General features: G+C 38.2%; 2 protein-coding genes across 5 annotated transcripts in view; both read left to right on the top strand.

Annotated features, from left to right (window-relative positions):
* rapgef1a (Rap guanine nucleotide exchange factor (GEF) 1a) overlaps positions 1 to 21,773 on the top strand; it is a 37,611-nt gene extending 15,838 nt beyond the window's left edge. Inside the window, exons 10-25 of one of the 3 annotated variants that reach the window (XM_049485825.1) lie at positions 1,561 to 1,763; positions 6,499 to 6,663; positions 8,803 to 8,895; positions 11,115 to 11,191; positions 13,441 to 13,546; positions 15,674 to 15,749; positions 15,982 to 16,070; positions 16,387 to 16,475; positions 17,369 to 17,554; positions 18,328 to 18,412; positions 18,626 to 18,720; positions 19,340 to 19,418; positions 19,525 to 19,626; positions 19,718 to 19,815; positions 20,686 to 20,814; positions 21,623 to 21,773. In XM_049485825.1, coding sequence (XP_049341782.1) covers positions 1,561 to 1,763; positions 6,499 to 6,663; positions 8,803 to 8,895; positions 11,115 to 11,191; positions 13,441 to 13,546; positions 15,674 to 15,749; positions 15,982 to 16,070; positions 16,387 to 16,475; positions 17,369 to 17,554; positions 18,328 to 18,412; positions 18,626 to 18,720; positions 19,340 to 19,418; positions 19,525 to 19,626; positions 19,718 to 19,815; positions 20,686 to 20,814; positions 21,623 to 21,773 — 1,823 coding nt within the window. The remainder of the gene's footprint in view (positions 1 to 1,560; positions 1,764 to 6,498; positions 6,664 to 8,802; positions 8,896 to 11,114; positions 11,192 to 13,440; positions 13,547 to 15,673; positions 15,750 to 15,981; positions 16,071 to 16,386; positions 16,476 to 17,368; positions 17,555 to 18,327; positions 18,413 to 18,625; positions 18,721 to 19,339; positions 19,419 to 19,524; positions 19,627 to 19,717; positions 19,816 to 20,685; positions 20,815 to 21,622) is intronic. The other 2 variants (XM_049485826.1, XM_049485827.1) reach the window with 2 other exon arrangements.
* Positions 21,774 to 22,126: 353 nt separating this feature from the next.
* Positions 22,127 to 23,872, top strand: LOC125806100 (proline-rich protein HaeIII subfamily 1-like). Of its 2 annotated transcripts, none has more exons than XM_049485835.1 (2): positions 22,127 to 22,388; positions 22,515 to 23,872. In XM_049485835.1, exons 1-2 carry the CDS (start codon positions 22,127 to 22,129, stop codon positions 22,661 to 22,663), a joined length of 411 nt encoding a protein of 136 aa, XP_049341792.1. In that variant the 3' UTR covers positions 22,664 to 23,872. The 2 variants fall into 2 exon arrangements, with proteins under 2 accessions (XP_049341792.1, XP_049341791.1); XM_049485834.1 differs by having other exon boundaries at positions 22,491 to 23,872.
* Positions 23,873 to 24,163: the final 291 nt, after the last annotated feature.

The raw sequence follows: 24,163 nt of genomic DNA, 5'->3' as shown, positions 1-24,163 counted from the left end.
TGATGATGTCAGCAGGACTGTGAGGTCATACGGAATAATGGCTTTGTTGGTGAATAAATCTCTGCTTGAATACATCAGAGGCGTAATCCAGGACGCACAGGAAGTGAGCTCGCTCTGAATGTGCCTCAGTGCGGACGTTGTTTGGGGTGGAAGTTGGGTGTAGAGAAGTGGTGATGTAATAACCTGCACATCGGCAGTGGGTGATCGGCAGGGTGTGATCAGCAGGGTGTGATCGGCAGTGGGTGATCGGCAGTGGGTGATCGGCAGTGGGTGATCGGCTGTGTGTGATCGGCTGTGTGTGATCGGCTGTGTGTGATCGGCAGTGGGCGATCGGCAGTGGGCGATCGGCAGTGGGCGATCGGCAGTGGGCGATCGGCAGTGGGCGATCGGCAGTGGGCGACCGGCAGTGGGCGACCGGCAGTGGGCGACCGGCAGTAAGCTGCTGCTGTATAACGGGGAAGTTTACAGGGAGCACTGCTCGTGTTTCTCTTTCTGTATATGTTTTATAAATGATGCCCGTCGGTCGCTATTGAACACTGGGAGTCTTTCTAAGAACTGAAAGAAGAAGAGTGGTGGTAATTAGGGCAGAAGAGTGGAAGTGGACGGATGGTTTGTTTTTCTCCTCCTCTCTGAAGTTGGTGTTTAGGAGGATTAGAGTATTTTTCTGCAGCAGTAGCAGCAGTGTGTTTCTGTGCTCTTAAATTATTCAGCAGTCGAAGCCCACTTTCTTTTTCTTGTACGGTCTGTGTGTAAATGTATCCAGATGAGCCAAAACTTTAAGACCACCTGTGTAATACCTAGCTGACACCACAGGATTTTTCTTAAATCTTAACTGATGTTAAAAATGTGGGAGCCTCCACACATAAAGGCATTTTTCACTGATTTTTCCTTATCGTTATCAACCACCCACACACCAGTATCTGACATACCACAGTTTTGATGCTTTTTAAAACAGAATATTATAATGTGCTGAGTTACTGAGATTAATTCAGAGCTTTAATGGAGGAAATAAGCTAAATAAATAAAGTATAGCTGCAAAAACATTCTAAATCATTTTTCGTCAATTGTGAATCGATTCATAATCGTCTGAATCGAGATGCATCTAAAAACTTTTTTCCCCACCTCTAAAATGTAGTTACATCACAGGGCATGCAATTTAGGGCTCTAATATTTCTGAAATGCTAAGAACATAAAACCCCCTGAGTCCATCTTTAGCTTAAATGTGAAAAATGCACTGGGTGATGTATGGGTTTAGAGGCGGTGCAGAAAGAACTCCTCGTCGCCTATAGTTCGCCACAGTTGACTCTGAGAGGGCGCTGCAGAGGCGGAAATTGACACCATTTTTTCAGCAGGACTGGTATGTTTTATTACTTTTAAGAGTTCCTAAACCATTATCTGAGGTCATGCTTCATGATAACGTTACAAGCTGCTGTCCTGTAGAGCCCCGTGTGTATTAGTGTGAGGTTAGTGGAGGTTATATCAGGTCATGGTGTTGGTTTGGGGGTGTATATTTGCAGTTTGCGAGTTTCATTAACACTTTCTCTCTCTCGTGTCCCGCAGTCCTGAAGTACATGCAGTTTATGGAGGATTACTCGGAGCCGCAGCCGTCCGTCTTCTATCAAACGCCGCAGAGCGAGAGCATCTACGAGCAGCGCAACAAACACCTACAGGAAGTGTACGGCTTCAACGACTCGTTCAGCAGCAGCGACTCAGTGCACGAGCCCCTCCCTCCCCCGGCACTTCCACCCAAACAGAGGCAGCTGGTAAGCTTTAGCGCTGAGCTACCGCCTGTATTACAACACACACACACACACACACAAACACACACACACACACACACTCATTTTTTCTGTTCCGACTCTTCTTTTTTTTATCTTTACAAACGTGTAAGGGGGTGAAAAGTTCATCAACGCAGGTTGACGCTTAATAACGCTTAAGTAATTCTGACTATGGCAATTGTTAGTGTTAGTGACTATTAGCTTGTTAGTGTTAGCTTGTGCTAACACTCGACATATACATGGTGTGGCCATCAACAGCTTTTTTGCATAAAAGTGTCAGAGCCCTTAAACGGCTCATTCTGAACATTACTGTGTAAAAAGAGCTATAATATGTCCTCTTGAATAATAACTAGTATATTGATTCATTTTATATGCTAGTTCAAATTGTAGAAAATGACCTTTTTTTTTTTTTTTTTTTTTTTTTTTAGTGTAAAGATCTGTAGTCTTGTACTTTATGTACTTCATCGTCGACAGCACTAGTTCAAAACTGTATGATTATTATAACCAGGATGGTAGATTACCAGTCCCATATACAGGTATGCTAAAACAGGTGCTAACACAGGTAGTGACTGAAAACCTCATCAGACATCATTATAAAAAATATATATATATCAGGCAATACCAGACAGATTCTAAGTGTTTAACCCTTCTGTTAGGTGAATTTGTCCTAACAAGGAGGGTAAATATTTCATTTACTCATAAATCCATTACTAATTATTTTATCAATATATTTAGTGCAGTGGTGTTCCTTATCTCTAACAGGTAATAGTTTAAATAGGATAATTCACTTGTTTTTTATAAAACAAAATTGAGCAATTGTTCTCTACTTTATTACTTTTGAAAGACCAACATATAAAATACTATAGTTTTACTTAACATTAAAACATAACATTTAAATTTTTAGTTTTATTTTTAGTTTTAGCAAATACGATTAGATGTGATTTATATTATATGTTGATTACACTAATTAAGGCAAGCAAATTTTAAGAACTTTAATATTGAAAACAAGCTTTTATTTGTTTTTCGTAGATCTTCAAACTTTCAAATAGGTAAATTTTACTTAACGTAACATAACAGGAGGGATAAAGATACAAAATTACTCTTTTAAGTTGCTATATTTTTATTTTAATTCCACTTTCAGCCTCTAAAAAGTTTTATTAATTTATTAATATATTCCAACATTCTGTCCACTGGTAAAATAATTGTGATGTCAGAGATTTACACCCCTAAAGTACACCCGTATGTTCACTCCTGTACTGTAGTTTTTGCGCACTCTTAACTCTTCCCGCCTCACTCTCTGATAAACACCGCACCTTCCTCCTCGCCGTCGCCAGACTTTGGCACAGTGGTGTATTGGGCTCCCTCCCTGTGTAAACAGCACTTACGCATTTAATCATACTTATTTTCCATTGGATTACCTTCTCTCAGCAGGCGCTCTCTCATTACCCACGTTCAGCAGCAGTGGCTGATGGGATACGCCGCTGGTGGGAAGCTGTGTGTGTGTTTATTACTCACAGCTCTGCTCGAGGGCCTGGTCTGAGCTCGGGCTGCTTAGTTTGGTGTGTCATTGTTATTGTTTCTTCTCCTTTCATTATGAGTCCGTTACCCGTTTCATCAGCCTCCTCACTCTGCCTGTGTGTGTGTGTATGTGTGTGTGTGTTGTGTAGGTGTAAAATTGTAATCAAGTAAAAGTATCCATCTAAAAAATCTACTCAATTAAAAGTAAAAAAAAGCACTCAATTTAAAATGTACTGTAAATGTTTTTTTTCCACAGCATTTTATTTTTTACTCAGTAACAGAAAGTTTTCCAATGTAGCGAAGTAAATTACTTGTGTCAAAATGTAAAAAATGTAAAAGTAAAATGAACTACTTTAAAAAATACTTTCAAAATTACAAATTACTCATAAAATCTACTCAATTACAGTAACGTGAGTAAATGTAATTAGTTACTTTCCACCTCTGATACTAATGATCACCTCAGTGACGCACATTACATTGAATTTAACAACCCTGCAGACAGATGGCATCTTTCCATAGAAAGCAGTTCGAGTTAAAGTTTGAGATACGATCTCCAATCAGAAGTTCTTGAGGCAAAGGTCTGGCAATAATAGGGTTGGGCGGTATCTACTTTTGTTTTATGCAGTAATACAGCGTTAAAACATCATTACAGTACAGGGTATTACTGGGGGCAGTGATTTACGTAAACTGCAGATCTGCAAAAAAAAAATACCATCAAATTCTCGGTTATTTTTAACTATTTTAAAATGAAAAATGATTAAAAACAAAGTTCAGTTTGTTTACAGACTAAAGAACACTCCTCACACGTAAATGTTAAACCATCATTCTGTTCACCACAGAAAACACTTGAGTCTGTTTGACAAAATTCCATTTATGGACTACAGCGATCACTGGTTCGAATCCCAGTCATGCAGCTTGACCCCTCCAAGTCTGATACTTTGGCAATGCAGTAAAAAAATAAATAAATAAATAAATAAAAAAAAGAGAACACATCCAGATTGTCCCTTAAGTTTTTTACATAAATCTTTAATTATTATTGAAACAATGGTATCAAAACATACTATTTTAATGTCAAAATAAACACATTTATTTAAGTATTTAAATGTGCATATTTTCTTAAATAAAAAAAAATGTCTATAAAATCAATTATTAGACTGAAATACCGATAAACGATGTTTAAAAGAACTGTTAACATTAATTTCACAAAATTTTGTCTAAAAGTTATAGTTTAAAAATGTGTGATGTATACTACTGTAAAAATAATTCCCAAGTAGCTTAATATTACTTACAAATTGATATTTGTTGGTCAGTTTTTTTATTTAATAACAGAGGCAAAAAGTGCGGAAGGATGTTATTTTAAAAAAGATTTATAAACAATTGGCTAACATTCTCTCTAAATATCCTAATCCTAATTGTCTGTTTGTATTCATTTTATTGTTTAAAGTAAAATATAAGTGTATATAAGCTTTGTTTAAACATATATAAATGTGTGCTGTCTGTCTCATTATTCCACAAATCCATGTGACATCCCAACATTATATGCCGGAAGTTAAATTAGACTGCAATTTAGATCATTTAATTATTCTGCGTCTCTTTTGCTGATTTTTTTAAATGGTCAAAAATGTGTTTCTGAATGAGGCACAGCCTAAGATTTTAACTCTGAGCCCAGAAAAAAGTAGCTAGGCCTTTTTTTAAAGCACATCCTCTCTTTTATTGTTGATTCACCTCCTTTATTTATTTTCTCATTCACTCTTTCCTTTCATGCTTCACTCTTTCAGTCAGTATGAGTCAGCAGGATGGCCTGCAGGTGTGTTTTAGATCCAGGTGCAGACAGAATCAGTCAGCTCTTTGTTTAGGCGTGTTTCAGCGGTAGCACCACTCCATTATTGAGACCGCTAGTAAATATCATCACTTTACAGGAGGAGGATCAGTAAACACTGCTGTAAACCACTGATCTGCTTGCAGACCCTTTACTGCTGCTTCCTCTGCAGTTCTCCCATCGTCTCCCATCAGCCTTTTCAGCTTTAAAGTGAACTGATTGCTCTCTCTGTGCTAACATGCTAACTTACCTGATTAATTAACCTCTATATTAACATTTTCTTCTCAAATTTTCTCTTCTTTTCTCTCACTTTTCTTCAATTTACTCATATCTTCTGCTTTCCAACTCTCTTTTTATTTTCAACTCTCTCTTCTATTCTCCAACTCTATCTTCTCTTTTGTTTTTCTGTTCTATAACTTGGTCTTCTTTAATCTTCTGTACCTCTTGCTCTCCTATTTTTCAACGTGCTCTTCTTTTCTTCTCCAACTATTTTTCTCCAACTTGTTCTTCTCATCTTATGCTTCCTTGTCTATTCTGTTCTCTTCTTTTCTCTTTTCTTGCTCATTTCTTCTCCAACTTGTTCTCCACTTCTTCTGTTTAACTTGCTCATCTCGTCTCAAATTTTGCTGATCTTTTTTTACAAATTTCTCTTGTCTTTTCTGTTCTTTTATTTTTCAATTTTCTCCAACTTGTTCTTCTCTTCTTATTCTTGCTCTGCTGTCTTGTTCTCTTATTTTCTTCTCCAACCTGCTCATATCGTCTCAAATTCTTACTTGCTCTTTTCTTCTATTTTTCAACTTTTTTTTTTATCTCTTCTACTCTCCAATTTGCACTTTTTTCTGCAACTTGCTCATCTCTTTTCTTTTCCAACTTTATCTTTTCCTCTTTTTCTTTCTCCAACTTGCTCTTCTTCTCTCCACATTTTCTTCTCATCTTATGCTTACTTGTGTGTTCTGTTTTCTTATTTTCTCTTCTTTTGCTCATTTCTTCTCCAACTTGCTCTTTTCTTCTTCTCTTCAACTTGTTTATCTGTTCTTCAATTTTGCTAATCTCTTTTTTTACACCTTGCTCTTCTCTTTTCTCTTCCAACTTATTTTCTCCACCTTGCTCATCTCCTCTCCAACTTCTTCTGCATGCTCTTTTGTTCTGTTTTCTTCTCTTCTCTTTTTCAATTTGCTCAATTCTTCTCCTCTCCAACTTGCTCATCTCCTCTTCTCTTTTCCAACTTTGGCTTTTCCTCCTTTCTTTTCTCCAACCTGCTCTTCATCTCTCACACTTGATTCTCTTTTCTCCTCTTTGCTCTTCATTTCCTCCAATAATTTTTCTCCTGTCTCCTCTTCTCCTTTTATTTCTTCTCTTTCTTTGCTCCTTTTTTTCTCCTAGGCCTCCTCTCACTCTGCGTCTCCTTCCTCGTCCTCCTCTTCCTCTCTGTCTTGCCACCTGCAGCAGTGTGCTGGCGGGCTGGGTTCTGCTGAGGTGGACGCTGCGCTCAGCCTGTCCGTCTCTAGCTCCTCTCTGGGTTGCCAGGTCTCTTCTCCTGCTCACGGGGTGAGTCCTATCTGCTTAACTCGCACTCACGTCTCACACTCGCGTCTCACCTTTACTTTCCTTCTTACTGACTGTTAGACCCCTAACTGCTGCACTTACTCTTCATTATGGGATTGTGTCTGCTGTCAATGGACTAGTGATAAGACATTCCTATAAACAAACATGGCGGTGTTGTGGCGAATTTAGCATCCCCGCCAGGAAAAGCACCCTCTCTCAATGGAAAATGGAAATAGCATCACATAATAACATTTGTGATCTTGCCTTAACAGTGTGTCCACTTGCACTTCAGCCTCAACACATTTTATTTGCAATGATAATCACACACAGCTTACTCTCAACCGGAAAGGGAATACAGTAGAGCTTGGTAGTGTATAGATATTTTATTTTATATCAACTATATCCTTTGACTAGCATATCATTGAAAAACTAGAAAAGTCACGGAATTTGAAAATAGCAATTTCTAGGCCTGGATACATTTTGGAAAAAGAAAAATACTTAAAACGTTTTGGAAAAGTCAAGGAAATTTGCTCTATACATTGTTGGGTTTCTGTTTATCGACTGATAAAAGCTGTTTTGGTTTTTTTAAAAATATTTAAAAATTTGGGTAAGTTCAACAGTTTAAACTACAATTATATTTTTTCCTATGCATATTAAAGTATGGATATTTCTAAGTAAATTAAAGCAGGTTATCTCAGCTTTTATTAAGAAGATGAGAGAGGGTGCTTTTCATGGCGGGGGTGTTGAATTCGGCACAACACCATCAAGCCTACTTAGCAGTGAGTATTGACGTAAGTGTGTTCGGGCACGGATTGTTTAAACGCAGTGTGAGTGCAGGCCAGAACAGGGCTTAAGTAAGATTCAACCAAATCTGCATACAGTGAGTATACCCTAAATTATGTAATGGTCAAGATGACTATCCAAATCCTCCTTTTTTTTAGGGAAGAATACACTTATATTAGTTTGTTTTCTTAGAGCAGGGGAGTGTAACTGCCTCTGGGTGAGTTACTCCATCAGCATGATGGGAAAAGTCTGCAGTAGATCTGGGAAAACTGTCTGTACCGACATGTCTACACTCGTCAGCCCGTCTTTATTATTTACTGGACTCATTCAGACTGCTCACTCAGTACTGGAAGTTAAACACATTCACTGGAGTCTGTGTGAATCACTGTCTGTATGGTAGCATGGCTACATTATTGATCTTTACAATATACGAGCAAGTTTTGATGCTCTTTATATTGTCTTTTATTTTTTTTAAATGCTGACCTATAACTAGTAGTATTAGGGCGTTTTTTGTGCACACAAACACTATTTGGTTCAGTTAGAGATAATAAGAGAAAATAAGTTCATATTTATACGTTTTACAAGTGTTAAGAGTTCAAAAATCAGTATTTTGTGGAATAACCCTGATGGTTTCTAATCAGTTTTTTTCATGCATCTTGGCATCATGTTCTCCTCCACCAGTCTTACACACTGCTTTTGGATAACTTTATGCTGCTTTACTCCTGGTGCAAAATTTCAAGCAGTTATATTTCAGAGGTTTTCAATATGGTAAAATCAAAGAAACTCATCGTATCTCTGTAGTGATACAGCCGTTCCTGACTGGGTCTTCAGAAACTTCCAGCTAGTTCTTTGCCTCTCTGTCTGTTTTCCTCTCTCTTGTCTCTCTCTCTTTTTCTTTTTCTCTCCTGTCTCTTTCCAGGGTTCATAAGGTCATGAAAAACCTGAAAAGAATTAATAGAATAAGAAAATTGCGATTTCCAGGCCTGGATAAATTTTGGAAAAATAAAAATACCCAGAAAAATTTGGTCTAAAATATTTGTTTCAGTTTATCAATGGAGAAAATGTGTTTTGAGCTACAAAAACATACAAAATTGTGTGTCAGTCATTTTAGACCTAATATAATCAATTTTGGTTATAGTTTTAATGGAAATATAGTTTTTATTTATTGGTTAAGAAGTGTATGAACCCTGTCTCTTTCTCTCTCTATCTCAGACAGTGGTGCGTTAGCTGGGCCTCAGGTCTGCAGTAGGCTTCTGTTTCTGTCTCTCTGCTTTCTTTCTGTCTGTCTGTCTCTCTCTGTTCTCTCTGACTGCTCTCCGTTCCTCTGCTCTCCTCCTTTCTTTTTCTCTGTCTCTGTAGAGCCAGAATGCTAGTGATGAGGGTGGCGAGGGTGAGTACGTCAATCTGTATTCATCCAGCCAGGCCGGCGGGGACCTGCCGCTCTCTAATGGAGTAAGTAGCGGAGCGGTGCTGGAGTTTAGGGCTGTCCCCTCCAAGGAAACAACTTTACAGTGAATCATAACCATCGAAGCCAACGAACATTTCTTTAACTTGAATAATCAGGATTTTGGGTGTTGAAGAAAGTCCTACGTTGGGGCCAGCCCTATTGGAGTTACAGTAAACGGTCCCTGAACCCCACCCCTGTGCTCTGTTATGCTCCCTGTGTGTGTGTGAGGATATTTGCTGTGTGTGTGTGTGTGTGTGTGTGTGTGTGTGTTGTGTGCAGCTGGGCTAATGTGACTTGGATGGAAAGTGCATTGGGAATTAGCATGATTAGCATAACATTTTCGATGCTGCTTTAACAGTGTTTTCACTCGCACTTTAGCCTCAATGCATCCTGTTCACGATGATAATTGCACACAGCGTACTCTGAACCAGAAATGATATACAGTAGAGCCTGGCAGTGTATAGATATTTTATCGTAACAACAATATGCTTAGAATAGCAGGTCATTAATCAGGGTTTGTCAGGGTTTGGCAATTTCCAAGCCTGGATAAGTTTTGTAAATGTTGTAGAAATTTGCTCTATAAATCGTAGTTTTTCCATTTATCGACTGATAAAATATATTTTTAAAGTAAAACAGCTTTTAATATTTGTGTAAGTTCAACACCTTAAACTTCAATTCTTTTTCTACACATGTTGCTTTATGCATTTTAGTTTTAGGAGTTGTTTTTGAATAAAAATCAGTATTACATTCTCAACATTAAATTGCAATATTTTAAGGGTGTTTATCACTTAAATTAATTCTAATCATGATTTCCTTGTTTTAATGCTGCAAGTTCCTTCTATGTTTGAGAGGGACAGAGAGGGACACAGAGACACAGAGACACAGAGACACAGAGACACAGAGACACAGAGACACAGAGACACAGAGACACAGAGACACAGATTTTGAGAGAGAGAGAGATTTTGAGAGAGAGAGAGACAGAATGAGTAAGAGAGAGAGAGACAGAATGAGTAAGAGAGAGAGAGACAGAATGAGTAAGAGAGAGAGAGACAGAATGAGTAAGAGAGAGAGAGACAGAATGAGTAAGAGAGAGAGAGACAGAATGAGTAAGAGAGAGACAGAATGAGTAAGAGAGAGAGAGACAGAATGAGTAAGAGAGAGAGAGACAGAATGAGTAAGAGAGAGAGAGACAGAATGAGTAAGAGAGAGAGAGACAGAATGAGTAAGAGAGAGAGAGACAGAATGAGTAAGAGAGAGAGAGACTGAGTGAGAGAGGAAGATAAAGTGAGAGAAAAAAGGGACAGTCAGAGACATAACGGGAGAGAGAGAGGGGGAGAGAGAAGAGACAGCAAGAGGGAGACAGTAGGAGACAGAGTGAGAGAGAGAGGGAGAGACAGAGCAAGTGAGAGAAGAGAGGGAGTGAGGGAGACAGCGAGAGAGAGAGAGAGAGGGAGAGAAAGACAGAACAAGTAAGAGAGAGGGAGGGAGAGAGAGCGCGAGTGAGAGAAAGACAGCCTGTTTCTTTGTGTTTCGTTCAAAGTATCAAAAACAGGCACATATTTTTGGTATCGAATTTTAATACTTAATCCTAATGGATACAACAGATAACTGCTGGTTGTTGCTGTATCTACTGTAACTGTAGATTAATCCTTATTTATGAACAGAAATAGAAGGAATCAGAGCTTCCTGTTACGCTCAGTCGGATTCTGGCAGGGAGGCAGAATTCAGCACAACACCTTCACAAGCAGAACAATCAGTGTGTAAAACAGGGAGACACAGCCCACGAAGGTGATGATGATGAAGACACGATACCTAATAATCACAGCACTGTTATATAAAAAAATCACACACAGGCCGCGCCGGCTGATTGGTCGGCGGCCGGTTTATGTGTTTCTGTTGATGCTGAATTTGTCGGAAGTCTCCGTTCCTCGATCCCGGCAGTGTGAGAAGTAGGTTGATGTAAAGCCCTCCTCCTCCTCCTCCTCCTCCATCATCAGAACACTTAGCATAATGCCAACGGGGACGTCTCCTCTCCACCCGGAGACCCTGTTTCTCCTCCTGTTCTCCTGGCTTGTTGATTTTATCACTAATGAGAGAAATCTCACAGCTAGATGATTAATTCACTGAGCCGTCCTATTTTTATGAGCAGAGTAAACATGTTTGAGTTGTGCGGTGTGTGTTTGTGGGTTTGTTGTTTGAGTGTTTCTCTCTGTTATTTTTTCAGGACCCCGGCTGTGGAGCAGAGGACTCGCTCCAGGATTCAGCTTCAGATCACGGCAAAGACCAGAACAACTCAGACAGGTAGGATTTCAGAGATCTGCTGCTGTAGTTCAGTCTGGACTCAACTGTAGCCTGATAAGGGGGAAAAAAAGATCTAGTCTTTGGCAGAGTGCCAAATCCTGCTGGAAAATGAAATCCGCAACTCCATAAAAGTTGTCAGCAGAGGGAAAATCTAGTCTTAAAAGATTCTGTCTAGACCCAACTGTGTAGTCTAATACAACAGTGTTTGAACTCAACTTTATTCTGATTTATAAAAACAAAACAAGACTACACTACAGTCAGATTTTTTTTTTTTTTTATCATATTATTATTATTAGTGTATAATATCATTATAGTTATACTGCTACTATATACCATCCACGCAAACATAGTTATCTATCTGGGATCTATAAGATGAGCATTATTCATGCAATTTGTTTGATTCCTGCTAAGATAAAATATGAAATATAAAACCTTTTTAATTTTCTGTTTTTTCAATCCTAATACAGAAATACTTAAATGAGCTAATAGTTTGTTATTGATTGTTCAATCTGATAAAAAAAAAAAAAACTTTTTTAAATCAATAATCACACCAATACTCTGTGATTGATCGCAATTAAAGGTCACCTTCCGTCGTTTTTTCTTTCATTTTAAAATGTCTAGTTGTGGTCTCTAGTATGAATGAATGACATGTGAGCCGTTTTTGTAAAAAAAAAGTGCTCAGGTGTCTCTGTATAGCTCTTTTTTAATGGACTGTTTTAGGGGTGTGTCCAAAATGACCGGATTCCAGCTTTGCTCATGAATATTCATACATGCAAACAGCATGCAAATATCTCTCCTCTGATTGGCTAGGAGCACTGCGACGCCCCTCCACCGCTCTGCCGCTCACTGCCTCCCACCTCCTAACTGATGAGCGGTGATGTTGCGTCGCTTCAGCTCCGCCTCTGGGAGTTTCTCGAGCCAAGGTGGGCTGGTCTGTGAGTTTCTGCCTACGTAGGCAGAAAGATAATTCAAAATTCACCCGTTTTTCGGAGGGGGGGGAGGGGGTATTTCTTTGCTTAGCTCCTGCAGACAATGGGGGCTGCAAAACAGTTTAATGTGCAGGTGTACACATTCAACTCGGAGAGACCTACTGTATTCCACAAAAAACAAGAAAAATCGGATTTTCGCGGAAGGTGACCTTTAATCATTCTTGTTCTTTTGTTAGTGGTGTTATATATTGTGATATTTCCCTGTATTTTCTAACATTTTGAAGTGTAGAGTTATTTGCAAAGAGAAAAAATTGAGTCTTTTAACATGCAGAGTATATGTTTAACAGGGAGTGAGTTAGCCCACGTAGGTGATGATGATGAAGACAGGATTAAGCAAAGTTCTTTAGTCTGCTCAGTTACTTAAAAAACTGCAATGTGAAACCAGCATTTATCAGCACAGTATACAGCGTAACACTAACACAAACCTTGGCCTGGACTTTCAGGTGTGAAAACGCCCTCAGATGTTGTATGATCAAAGCTTTACTACAGTGCTAACAGAGCAGCATGAGCTAAAAGTAGAAGCGTATGTGCTAAATCTGACTCTATAGAGCTGTTTTTTCATGCATGTGGTAAAATGAGTGTTGGCTGCTGCAAATGCTTGCAGGTTTTCTTCTATAAGAAATAGTTTTGTGTATTGTGACCTTTTTATTTGAGAAAATTGACCCCATATGAACTATGTTGCCAAAGATATTCACTTATCCTGTTTTGTTTACCCGATTTTGTGGTGGCATTTAAGTTTCTAACATTTTGAAGTGTAGAGTTATTTGCAAAGAGAAAAAATTGAGTCTTTTAACATGCAGAGTATATGTTTAACAGGGAGTGAGTTACTCATGAGATTTAATCCATATTTTAGCATAAATGAAAAGGTAAAACTTTGCAATAGAAGTACAAAAAAAGAACAGTAGTTACGACAACAACATTGTTAAATGGTAGCAATTTCTCAGTTATGTTTTTTATTGACACTAGGTAAATTCATACATTTTTAATGCTTAGGAATGTTGTAAATACTGTAAATACTCTTGGGTATATTGGTAATCTAACTGTAGCGTCTAAAAACTGCTAATACGTGACCATGCAAATTGATCAGGTTACCAAGTTTACAGAGCCTGAACACAATATTAACCTTTTTAAGGTTTCTAGATTACTTGTATATGTTAACGAAGAAAGTGCAATAAATAAAACTTTTATACTGGATCACAGATAAACCAGGTTTTAAAGCTAAATATTTAAGTTAATGATTTTTATTTGTTTCTGTCTCAGTTGGAAGCAGAAGTGTGCAGACTCAGAGCTGAGTTCGGAGGAGCTGGATGAGCTGTCTCTGGTCGACCACGATGAGATCATGGCTCGCATCACACTAAAGCAAGAGGTAACACCCTCCATAAGCCAATTAAATAAAACCCAAACATCTGTGGTTTAGAAAATTAGAATTTTATATAAGACCGATTGGTACTTTTTTCTTCAGTGTGGGCAGTGTGCTGGAAAGTCCTGCTGGAAAATGAAATCTGCATCTCTATAAAGTTGTCATCAGCAGAGAGAAGCATGAAGTGCTGTAGGATATCCAGTCCAAAATCTTTCATCACTTCATGCTTTCCTCTGCTGATAACAACTTTTATATAGATGCTGATTTCATTTTCCAGCAGGACTTTCCAGCACACTGCCCACACTGAAGAAAAAAAAAATACCAAAAGTAGGTGAGACACTGATTTTTAGATTTTTTGATTGGTAAAGCCATAATATCGTAAGCCATAATAATCATCAACAATAAAATAAATAAACGCTTAAAATGGATCACTCTGTGTTTAATACATCTATATAATATATGAACTTCACATTTTGAACTAAATGAATTACTGGAATAAAGTAACTTTTCAATGATATTCATTTTATTTTTTTTAGATGCATTAGTATAAGTGATTGAGTGATTGAGGGGGGGGGGGATCTGGGGTTTTATACACAGATAGTGTAAAAAAAGAGACTGTAAAGGAAATATAGGTATTAATGGAGCTGAGCAGAGTTGAACACGGCTTTGCAGCGCCCCCTGCCTGTGATGACATGCATCGCAGCAGTGTGCAGCATGTGAAACACCCAGCATTCATAAGACAAGGTCAAACTCGCTGCAGAGAGAGCGCGTCCCCTCAGAGAGTACATAATCACACTGTTCTGTATTTATAGAGAGCGAGAGTATTTATAGACAGGCTTCTGCTCGTCTGTACGGGTCTGTTTATCTGCAGTACGGCTGAAGAGACGAGCTGAGGAGGCTGTACATGCTGAGCTGAACTGATCCGTATGAAGAGCTGTGCTGTTCAGATCTTACAGTTAGAGTTATGGGGGTGTTCTCACAGAAAAATGTGATAATCTGACGATATTTGGGATTTTTATAAATAACATTTACTCAGTAAAGACTTAAGACTCTTGCAGATAACTCACAATAACTACAATAACTATTATCGACTTATTGTTTAATAAATTGACATGACTTCAATCATTTTAGTAATTGTGATATTGTCTAAAACTAAAAAAATACCTTTTATTAGGAAAAATTCCCTCCATCAACACCCAAAACAGATTTAAAGGAACATAATAGCGGCCCAGTGCGGCTCTAGTTGTTTAACTTTAATGTTTCTTAGGTTCATGTTGCCTCAGCCTTCCTCTCACCATCAGCATCAGCATCATTTCTCGAGTGAAGGCTGGGTGTTTATGCTGGTTCAATGCGGTCCAGCTGGGACAGACCGGGGCTGCACGTCTCTCTGTTTGTTATGATATTATTATGTTATCATTTTATTAGTGCCAAATTAGTGGTCTAAAGATGCAAACAATATCGCTTATCGCAATAATTGCTGGGACAAAATATCGTTTACAAAAAATTGTTATCGTGACACTCCTAGTCTTGATGTCTTTTTCGGACTGAAAGATGCACTTAAAGTCCTTTAATTTTCCCAGAAATCATCAGTGTGTCTTATATACGACTTCTACCAGTCAGGTATTAAGGAACAGTAAAGCCACTCCACTGAAGTACAGAATTATACAGAAGTTTATTCAGTGAAGTTTCTCCAGCACTAAGGCTGGAGCAGCATTAGCGTTAGCTCAGTGTAGCGCTATCGTGTGGCATTTACTAGCGCTAAGCACTGCTAACAGGCTGCTGAAAATATTGGAAATCTAAGCTTACTGTAAATAAACAGAAGCTCTTTACTCGCCCAAATAAACAGTTTTCAGGAGAGAAATCTGTGTAGATTAACATCCAGCACTTGATTTAATTTCGAAAATTACAGTTTTGTTCTTTTTACCATTGTTCCTTACTTTTGTTGCTTAAATATTATTGTTGTACACATACTATTGTTGTGATTAACTGGATAAAATATTTTATGATTAATGATTATAATATATTTAACTCTGTTTCTCTCTCTTTCTCTCTCTCTCTCTCTTTCTTTCTCTATTTCTCTCAATTTCTCTCTCTTTCTTTCTCTCTCTCTTTCTTTCTTTCTCTCTTTAACAGACTGACGATGGTCCTGATGTTCGAGCTGGATCAGGGGATATTTTATTAGTTCATGCCACAGAAACAGATCGTAAAGGTACAGTAGTGTTTTTGTAGTTTGCATTTGTTTCTTTAAATAACTGTTTTTTTTTTAAAAAGAAGCTTATTGCATAAATATACATAAAAAAGAAGTATTTCAGTAGCTGTTGTTTGTTTTTTTACCTGATTATATTAGGGGTTAGGTGTCACTCTGAGATGTCAAACTAAAGTAAAAAGCACGTGTAGTTGTGTTTTAATGTTAATTCAGTGTGTTTGTTCACTTTTGACAGATCTGGTTCTATACTGTGAAGCTTTCTTGACGACGTACAGAACGTTTCTAACCCCAGAGGACCTCATTAAGAAGCTCCACCATAGATATCCTTTCAGACTAGAGTGAAAGGCCTGGTTTCAGAACAGATACTAATTTGCATGCTAGAGGATTTTTCACACGGCCTTAAAACGATTGTGAGGACGATGGTGAACGTGTGGGTTTTAGATTCTCCTTGAAAAAACAAAAATTGACTTAAAATTAGAGTAATATCCACTTTTCAGCATGGCTAAATTGTTGGTAAATAGCATCTATCTGGCTGGGAATATGATTTTAAAGTAAATGCAAAAGTGTTTTTTATTTTTTCATGATTATTTCTGTGATTTTTGCATTTGTTTAGGTTTTTCTTTAACCTCTCCTCACATATACTAGGTTTTCTCACAGTTCTGACAGTGTCAAAAAGCGAGTCAGCAAAAACACGTTCTTTGTGCTGGTGCGTGTTGTGGATGAGCTGTGGTGAGTAGATTAACACGCTCCAGTTGTCTGGTTTGTACAGTATTTACAGTTCAGGGTTCCTGTAGCATTATTTTAGCACTATAAGCTGCACCTAAAATCCTTTAATTTTCCCAAAAATCGACAGTGATCCTTATAATCCGGTGCTCCTTATGTATGAATTTTAACAGTCAGGTATTTAAAGAGCAGTAAAGCCACTCCACTGAAGTACAGAGTTATAAGGGGGAGTTTCAGTGAAGTTTCTCCATCACTAAGGCTGGAGCAGTATTAGCATTAGCATTAAAATCAAACCACACTAAGCGCTAGCTCTTTTACTGGTCATAGGTGAGTGTTATCGTGCCTGTAGTCTGTTGCCAACCCCGGCTAGCACTGAGGCTGGAGCAGCATTAGTATTAGTTGTTTAGCGCCTTAAACGCTAGCTCTTTTTTGTTGTTCAGAGGTGAGTATATCTGACTGTATTCTGTGAGTTTACTGCATTATAAAACAAGCTACGTGGAACAAACCGCTAGCTAATATCGCCCTGGTTTGCCGGAACACCCAGGGTTCCTCAGTGTAGCACTATCAGGCAGCATTTACTAGCGCTAGTGCTGCAGTTAGCTGCTAATGCTAATGCTGCTGCACCCAGCCTTAGTGAAAATCTGGAAATCTAAGCTTACTGTACATAAACGGAAGCGATTTACTCACCCAAATAAACAGTTTTCAGTAGAGAAATAGATTTGTGTAGATTAACATCCACCACTGTTCCTTACTAGTGTTACATAATGTGCCTTCTAGTGCGAAAAATACTGTGAAATCCCTGGCATTATATTTTTCTAGCTGTTTAACATTAAAGAGCATCATCCAGATGCACTAAATGTAAATGTAAATATGGATTATCTCTCCGTTTCCGTGAGCAGTTTGGTGGAGCTGACCGAAGACATCCTGAAGCATCTGATGGAGCTGGTGTTCAGTCTGGTGTGTCACGGGGAGCTCAGTCTAGCTCGGATTCTCCGCAAGAACATCCTGCATAAAGTAGAGCAGAAGAAACTTCTGAACTACACAAACTCGCTGAAGACGCTGGCGGCTCGTGGTGTAGCAGCCAGGTAAATACTACTGCAAGTTCATATTCATAAAGTTTTAAGAGTTCAGAAATCAGTATTTGGTGGAATAATCCTGGTTGGTTTTTAATCACAGTTTTTTTCTTGCATCTTGGCATCATGTTCTTCTCCTCCACCAGTCTTACACACTGCTTTTGGATAACTTTATGCTGCTTTACTCCTGGTGCAAAAATAATTCAAGCAGTTCAGTTTGGTGGTTTGATGGTTTGTGATCATCCATCTTCCTCTTGATTATATTCCAGAGGTTTTCAATTTGGTAAAATCAGAGAAACTCATAATTTTTAAGTGCTCTCTTATATTTATCTAGAGCTGTATATCATCGTTGTCCAATGAAAAACAAGTATCTCCCGAAGAGCAACTTTTTCTTAACTTTCAATTAAAGTCAATGCAAAAACAGTTTATTTTAGGTAATTTTGAAAATTAGAAATTCTATTGGTCCATTCATCAAGAAAGTTTGACACAGTTTAAAGGACATTTGGTTTGCTTAAACATTGTAGTAATATAAAAAATTAAGAAAAATGTTTTTTTTAAATAAGCTCAAGTTCAGTCAGTTTGCTTTTCTGCTGAAATTTTCTGAAAATTATTTTACGCTGCATTTTCTGGGAAACAAATAAGGGTTAATAAGCATCAGGAGTTAAAAAAAGTCCAGTATACTGTGATACTGTAGTTTTGAAACCACAGCCTGCTCATCTATTTATGCTGATTTATTGATCGTTGGAGTGGACTAAATTTGGCTTGATATCATCCTCTTTTCACAGGCCAGGAACACTTCACGACTTCCGCAGCCATGAGATCGCAGATCAGCTCACTCTGCTGGATGCAGAACTGTTCTACAAAATAGAGGTAATCAATATATCTGGGTGCAGATCGCTCCTAATTCATGCTCAGTAAAATTAAACAGCAAGAGCTTCACTTTAAAGATCTTATTTGTATAAATTATGCATAGTGTGGCCGTTTAAACATATTGGTCCATTTAATAAAGACTGAAGCTATCACACATTTTAACTTCTCCAATACTCCAGTGATTCCTCATTCTTTAATCCTCTGTGTTTGTAGATTCCTGAGGTTCTGCTTTGGGCGAAAGAACAGAATGAAGAGAAGAGCCCCAATCTTACCCTGTTTACAGAGCACTTCAACAACATGTCTTACTGGTACGACTATACTTTATATAAAACACACAGTGGATCAACACCAGCAGATGACAGTTTCTCTGATTTTGCTATTTATAGGTTTATGTTTGAGTAAAATGAACATTGTTGTTTTATTCTATAAACTACAGACAACATTTCTCCCAAATTCCTAATAAAAATATTCTCATTTAGAACATTTATTTACAGAAAATGAAAAATGACTGAAATAACAAAAAAAAGATGCAGAACTTTCAGACCTCAAATAATGCAAAGAAAACAAGTTCATATTTATAAAGTTTATAGAGTTCAGAAATAATCAATATTTGGTGGAATAACCCTGATGGTTTTTAATCAGTTTTTATGCATCTTGGCATCATGTTCTCCTCCACCAGTCTTACACACTGCTTTTGGATAACTTTATGCTGCTTTACTCCTGGTGCAAAAATTCAAGCAGTTCAGTTTGGTGGTTTGATGGTTTGTGATCATCCATCTTCCTCTTGATTATATTCTAGAATTTTTTAATTTGGTAAAGTCAAAGAAACTTGTAATTTTTAAGTGATCTCTTTATGAGTTTCACATTTTGAACTGAATTACTAAAATAAAGTAACTTCAACTTGTTTAATCTCTCGTCTTTTCTCAGGGTGCGCTCCTTAATCATCCAGCAGGAAAAAGCCCAGGACCGGGAAAAACTCCTCCTCAAATTTATAAAAATTATGAAGGTAAGAGCAGTAAAATTTCTCTCTGGATTTATTTAAAGATGTTTCATCATCCAGCAGATTAATCCACACTGAGCTGATTAACCTCTCCTCCTCTTCTGCTCCTCAGCACTTAAGAAAACTGAATAACTTTAACTCCTACTTGGCCATTCTGTCTGCGCTGGACTCTGCACCAATCCGGAGGCTGGAGTGGCAGAAACAAACCTCAGAGGTGAGAGCCGTCGCTCAGCGTCCGGTGTTTCTTTACAGAGTGATCTTGTCGGGGTTGTGCTGATGATTGTTGTGTGTTTTGTGTCTCTCAGGGTCTGGAGGAATACTGCACTTTAATCGATAGCTCCTCCTCCTTCCGGGCGTACAGAGCAGCGCTGGCGGACGTAGAGCCTCCCTGCATACCCTACCTGTATGTGATACATGTATTATACCTTCTTTAAAAGATTTATTCATTTATTTAAAGTAAAACTCCAGTGTAAAATTGACTTTGGGTGTATTTATTAAAACGTGATAAAATGTTCTTAATTTTGTTGAGTAGCCCACCGCCGCTCTCCTGCAACTTTCTGAGATCCAGCAGTTTTGTGCTTTTTGTTCAGCACTCTTTACAACGGCTGCACAAAAGTGCACAAGAAGTTTATTAAAAAACACTTTTTATATCCTATAGCGCACTAATAACAACATATTTATCATTAATATTTATAAATTATTAATATTAGACATATTTATTATAATTATTGTTTTTTTATAGTTTTGTATTATTGCTTTTTAACTTTAAGATTTTACTTTTATTATTATTACTATTATTTTTTTATTATTGCTTTTATTTATTTTTCAGTTCATTTATGTATTTGTATTTTTAGTGTATTATATATAAGTTTAAAGTAAAAGCTTAATTTTAACTAATTTTTGTTGTATTAATCTTAGATTTTTTTATCTTAATTCCTTATCAATTAAAACAAAGTTTTATTATAATAATTATTATATATTTTTAGATACAGACAGACAGACAGACATAGACTCTGCATAGCTTGCCTCCTGGCATAGCAGCTGGCAATGCCCAGTGCATTTATATATTTACACTGAGGAAGGTGTTTAATATACCTATAATAATCATAACTTTACCAATTAATACCCAATTTTCACACAATTTGGTTTATTACATACAGCAGAGATGTAGCTACGAAACAGAAAGCTCTCAGTACTCTTTATCATGTTTTGCTACACCCTGTTGCTGTACTAACTTCAGCTTTTTGTCCTTTGTTCTTTTCTCTTTGTTCAGAGGTCTGATCCTGCAGGACCTGACCTTTGTGCACCTTGGTAATCCCGACTTCTTTGAAGGAAAGGTGAACTTCTCCAAGCGCTGGCAGCAGTTCAACATCTTGGACAGCATGCGGCGCTTCCAGCAAGTGTGAGTGTCTCAGCGTCTCAGTGTTTCAGGACTGTGGGAGAAAGTGGTCAATGGTTTAACAATAGCTGTAGCCTAGTGGGTTACAACATAGACGTATATACATAGACGCCGCATCGACTGGCGCCGTCTGTTGCAGGTTTCCCGCAGGTCCTTAAAAATCTAAAAATATCTTAAATTAAAATATGGGTTATTAAGGTCTTAAATTGTCTTCAATTTACTGTAAAATTGCTGTAGGTATTACATTTTTAGACGGTGCGTTTTTAATGCTGGTGGGAAAATCTAATCTGGGGGGAAAACTAAGGTTAGGAGAGAGCTAGCTAACATACTAACTGTTTCTCACACATAAAAGCTCTGGAATATAATTAAGAGGAAGATGAAAAGCAGTGTATAAGACTTGTGGAGGAGAACATGCCAAGATGCAAGATGCATAAAAGCTGTGATTAAAATTCAGGGTTATTCCACAGAGAATTGATTTCTGAACTCTTAAAACTTGTGTAACTTGAATATCAACTTGTTTTCTTTGCGTTATTTGAGGTTTGAAAGTTCTGCAACTTTTTCTTGTTATTTCAGCCATTTCTGCAACAGATATTGTCTTTAAATAAATGCTCTAAATGAGAATATGTTTATTTGGAATTTGGGAGAAATGTTGTCTGTAGTTTATAGAATAAAACAACAATGTTCATTTTACTCAAACATAAACCTATAAATAGTAAAATCAGAGAAACTGATTCAGAAACTGTATATTCAGTATAGAAACCTGATCTTTAATCAAATCTAATTCGTGTTTTATTGTTTTTGTCTATTGCAGGCATTATGACCTCAAACACAATGATGACATCGTGTCCTTCTTCAACGACTTCAGTGATCATCTGGCGGAGGAGGCGTTATGGGAGCTCTCACTGAAGATCAAGCCTCGCAACATCACCCGCCGCAAAACAGAGCGCGAGGAGAAGACATAGGGGTTCCTTCTCCTCCAGCAGAACTCTGGGTAAAGAAAGGCTGTGTGGACGGAAACCACGAGAAGAAACGGTTGGGGCGACGGCGGCGTGACGGCAGCTACGAGACTGGGACGGGGGAGCAGGACTGCATTTCCGCTACAGTTTACAGGACAAATTTGCTTTTTTATATATATAATATATCTCGGGATTGCACTGCATCTCGACCTGTGTAAATGTTGGAGTGAGGGAGACCTCAGAGAGCAAAGATTCTGGGTCAAGATCCTCCTTCTCTGGGTCTGGATCCTCTTCTAAAGGGAGAACCTTCTCCTCTGGGTTCGAGATCCTCATCTGCTGGGCCTGGATCCTTCTACTCTATGGTTGAGATCCTCTTCTTGGTCGAGATCCTCCCCCTTCCTCTGGGTGGAGATCCTTCTCTGGGTCGAGAACCTCCTTCTTTGGGTCGAGATCCTCCTCCTCAGGGTTCAAGACCCTCATCTGGGTGGAGACCCTCATCTGGGTGGAGACCCTCATCTGGGTGGAGACCTCCTCTTCTGCGTCGAGGTCCTCCTCCTCCTTTGGGTCGAGATCCTCCTCCTCCTCTGGGTCGAGATCCTCCTCCTCCTCTGGGTCGAGAACCTCCTCCTCCTCCGGGTCGAGAACCTCCTCCTCCTCTGGGTCGAGAACCTCCTCCTCCTCCTCTGGGTCGAGAACCTCCTCCTCCTCCTCTGGGTCGAGAACCTCCTCCTCCTCTGGGTCGAGAACCTCCTCCTCCTCTGGGTCGAGAACCTCCTCCTCCTCTGGGTCGAGAACCTCCTCTGCCTCCGGGTCGAGATCTTCCTCCTCTGGGTCGAGAACCTCCTCTGTTAACAAGATTTATGTTGGACGTTTTAATGAGGAACTCGATGCGATAAGACTTCTTCATCTGGACATGCTGTTATGACTCTTTTCTCAGGCTCTGTGGACACACTGTCTCTAGAGCGCCCCCTGCCTGTGACACAGTGACATCAGTTTCTGTGGAAATAAATGGCTTTGAATTGTGAAGACGTCAAAAACAAGAAGTTTGAACAATAAACGTGGAGTTTTTTATACATGGAACAATACGTGGAAAACAATGCACATGGACGACTGTTTACTAAGAACTTTAGAAGTTTAGAAGGAGTGTTTTTATGAGTGTTTGTTTATTTACAGTCGCTGTTTTCACAGCTTTCAGCATTTGGCACTAGGTCTTGGTATCTGCAGGCAGTGGTTGTTACTTATTGTTATTATTATTAATAATAGTACTATTATTATTATTATTATGAACCAAATGCTTTCGATCATTTCAACCAGTTTAGCACTTTCCTGGGATTTTAACCAGGGCCTTTTCCTTATCATGGAGATTTCTGTTGCCCCTGTTGCTGAGATAACACCAGTTACCTGGACTGGTTTACCTGGATTACGCTGGTTTGCTGGTTTTGTCCTCTTTCTCTTGTCATTCTTCCTGTTCAATGTTGTGTGTATGAATGACCCATTGATGAAACACACCTCCAACCAAGTCTTCCAACCGTATTTATTAAAATTGCTTTTTTCAGGAAAAAGATTGTGTTTTTGAGTCGGTCCTCTGATGTAAAGTGTGTAGTTTAATGCCATTAAATATCCATCATAGCAAATGTACTGTAGAAACACATTCATATGATTGACTGTTTTATAAAGCTCTGGAAAAAATGAAGAGACCACTTTAGTTTCTGAATCAGTTTTTTTTAATGCATCTTGGCATCATGTTCTCCTCCACCAGTCTTACACACTGCTTTTGGATAACTTTATGCTGCTTTACTCCTGGTGTAAAAATTCAAGCAGTTCAGTTTGGTGGTTTGATGGTTTGTGATCATCCATCTTCCTCTTGATTATATTCCAGAGGTTTTTAATTTAGTAAAATCAAAGAAACTCATCATTTTAAGTGCTCTCTTCATTTTTTCCAGAGCTGTATATGTTGTATATGTATGTTACACTTCTGAAGTCCATTTTTTGTTATTTAACTACAACAGAGCTCACACACAACCTGATACCAAGTGCCTAAAGCTGTTGAACTGGTGGCGTGATTTGTGTTCTTTATTTTTATATAATATAAGTCTTCTCCTTTTGTTTATTGTGGTGGTGTTTTTTATACGGATTTTATATTAAGGACACTTTCGGAGAGATTTATTCTCCCTTTCTCTAAACGGTATGAAAGTGCTGGGATTAAATAGTGGTTACAACAAATAAATAAAAATGACCTAAGTAAGGTCTGAGTCTGAAACTAAATGAATAAAAGAATCGGTACAATGGCAGGAGACTAATTTGTTACTAGAAATGATGTTACAGTGCTGGTTTCCTTTCAAACAGGGCTTAGGCTTAGTCCTGAACTATATACAGCTTTGTAAAAAATAAAATAA

This window comes from Astyanax mexicanus, chromosome 12, assembly GCF_023375975.1.
Source record: "Astyanax mexicanus isolate ESR-SI-001 chromosome 12, AstMex3_surface, whole genome shotgun sequence".
NCBI classification, from domain to species: Eukaryota; Metazoa; Chordata; class Actinopteri; order Characiformes; family Acestrorhamphidae; genus Astyanax; species Astyanax mexicanus.
This window is presented reverse-complemented; position numbering and strand designations above follow the sequence as displayed.

Bases quoted from the DNA above. Each gene is read 5' to 3' on its own strand.
- LOC125806100 (XM_049485834.1), top strand. From the start codon at position 22,127: ATGGTTGAGATCCTCTTCTTGGTCGAGATCCTCCCCCTTCCTCTGGGT. The intron at 22,389-22,490 runs CTCCTCCTCCTC...TGGGTCGAGAAC, and splicing joins TCCTCCTCTGGGTCGAGAAC to CTCCTCCTCCTCTGGGTCGA.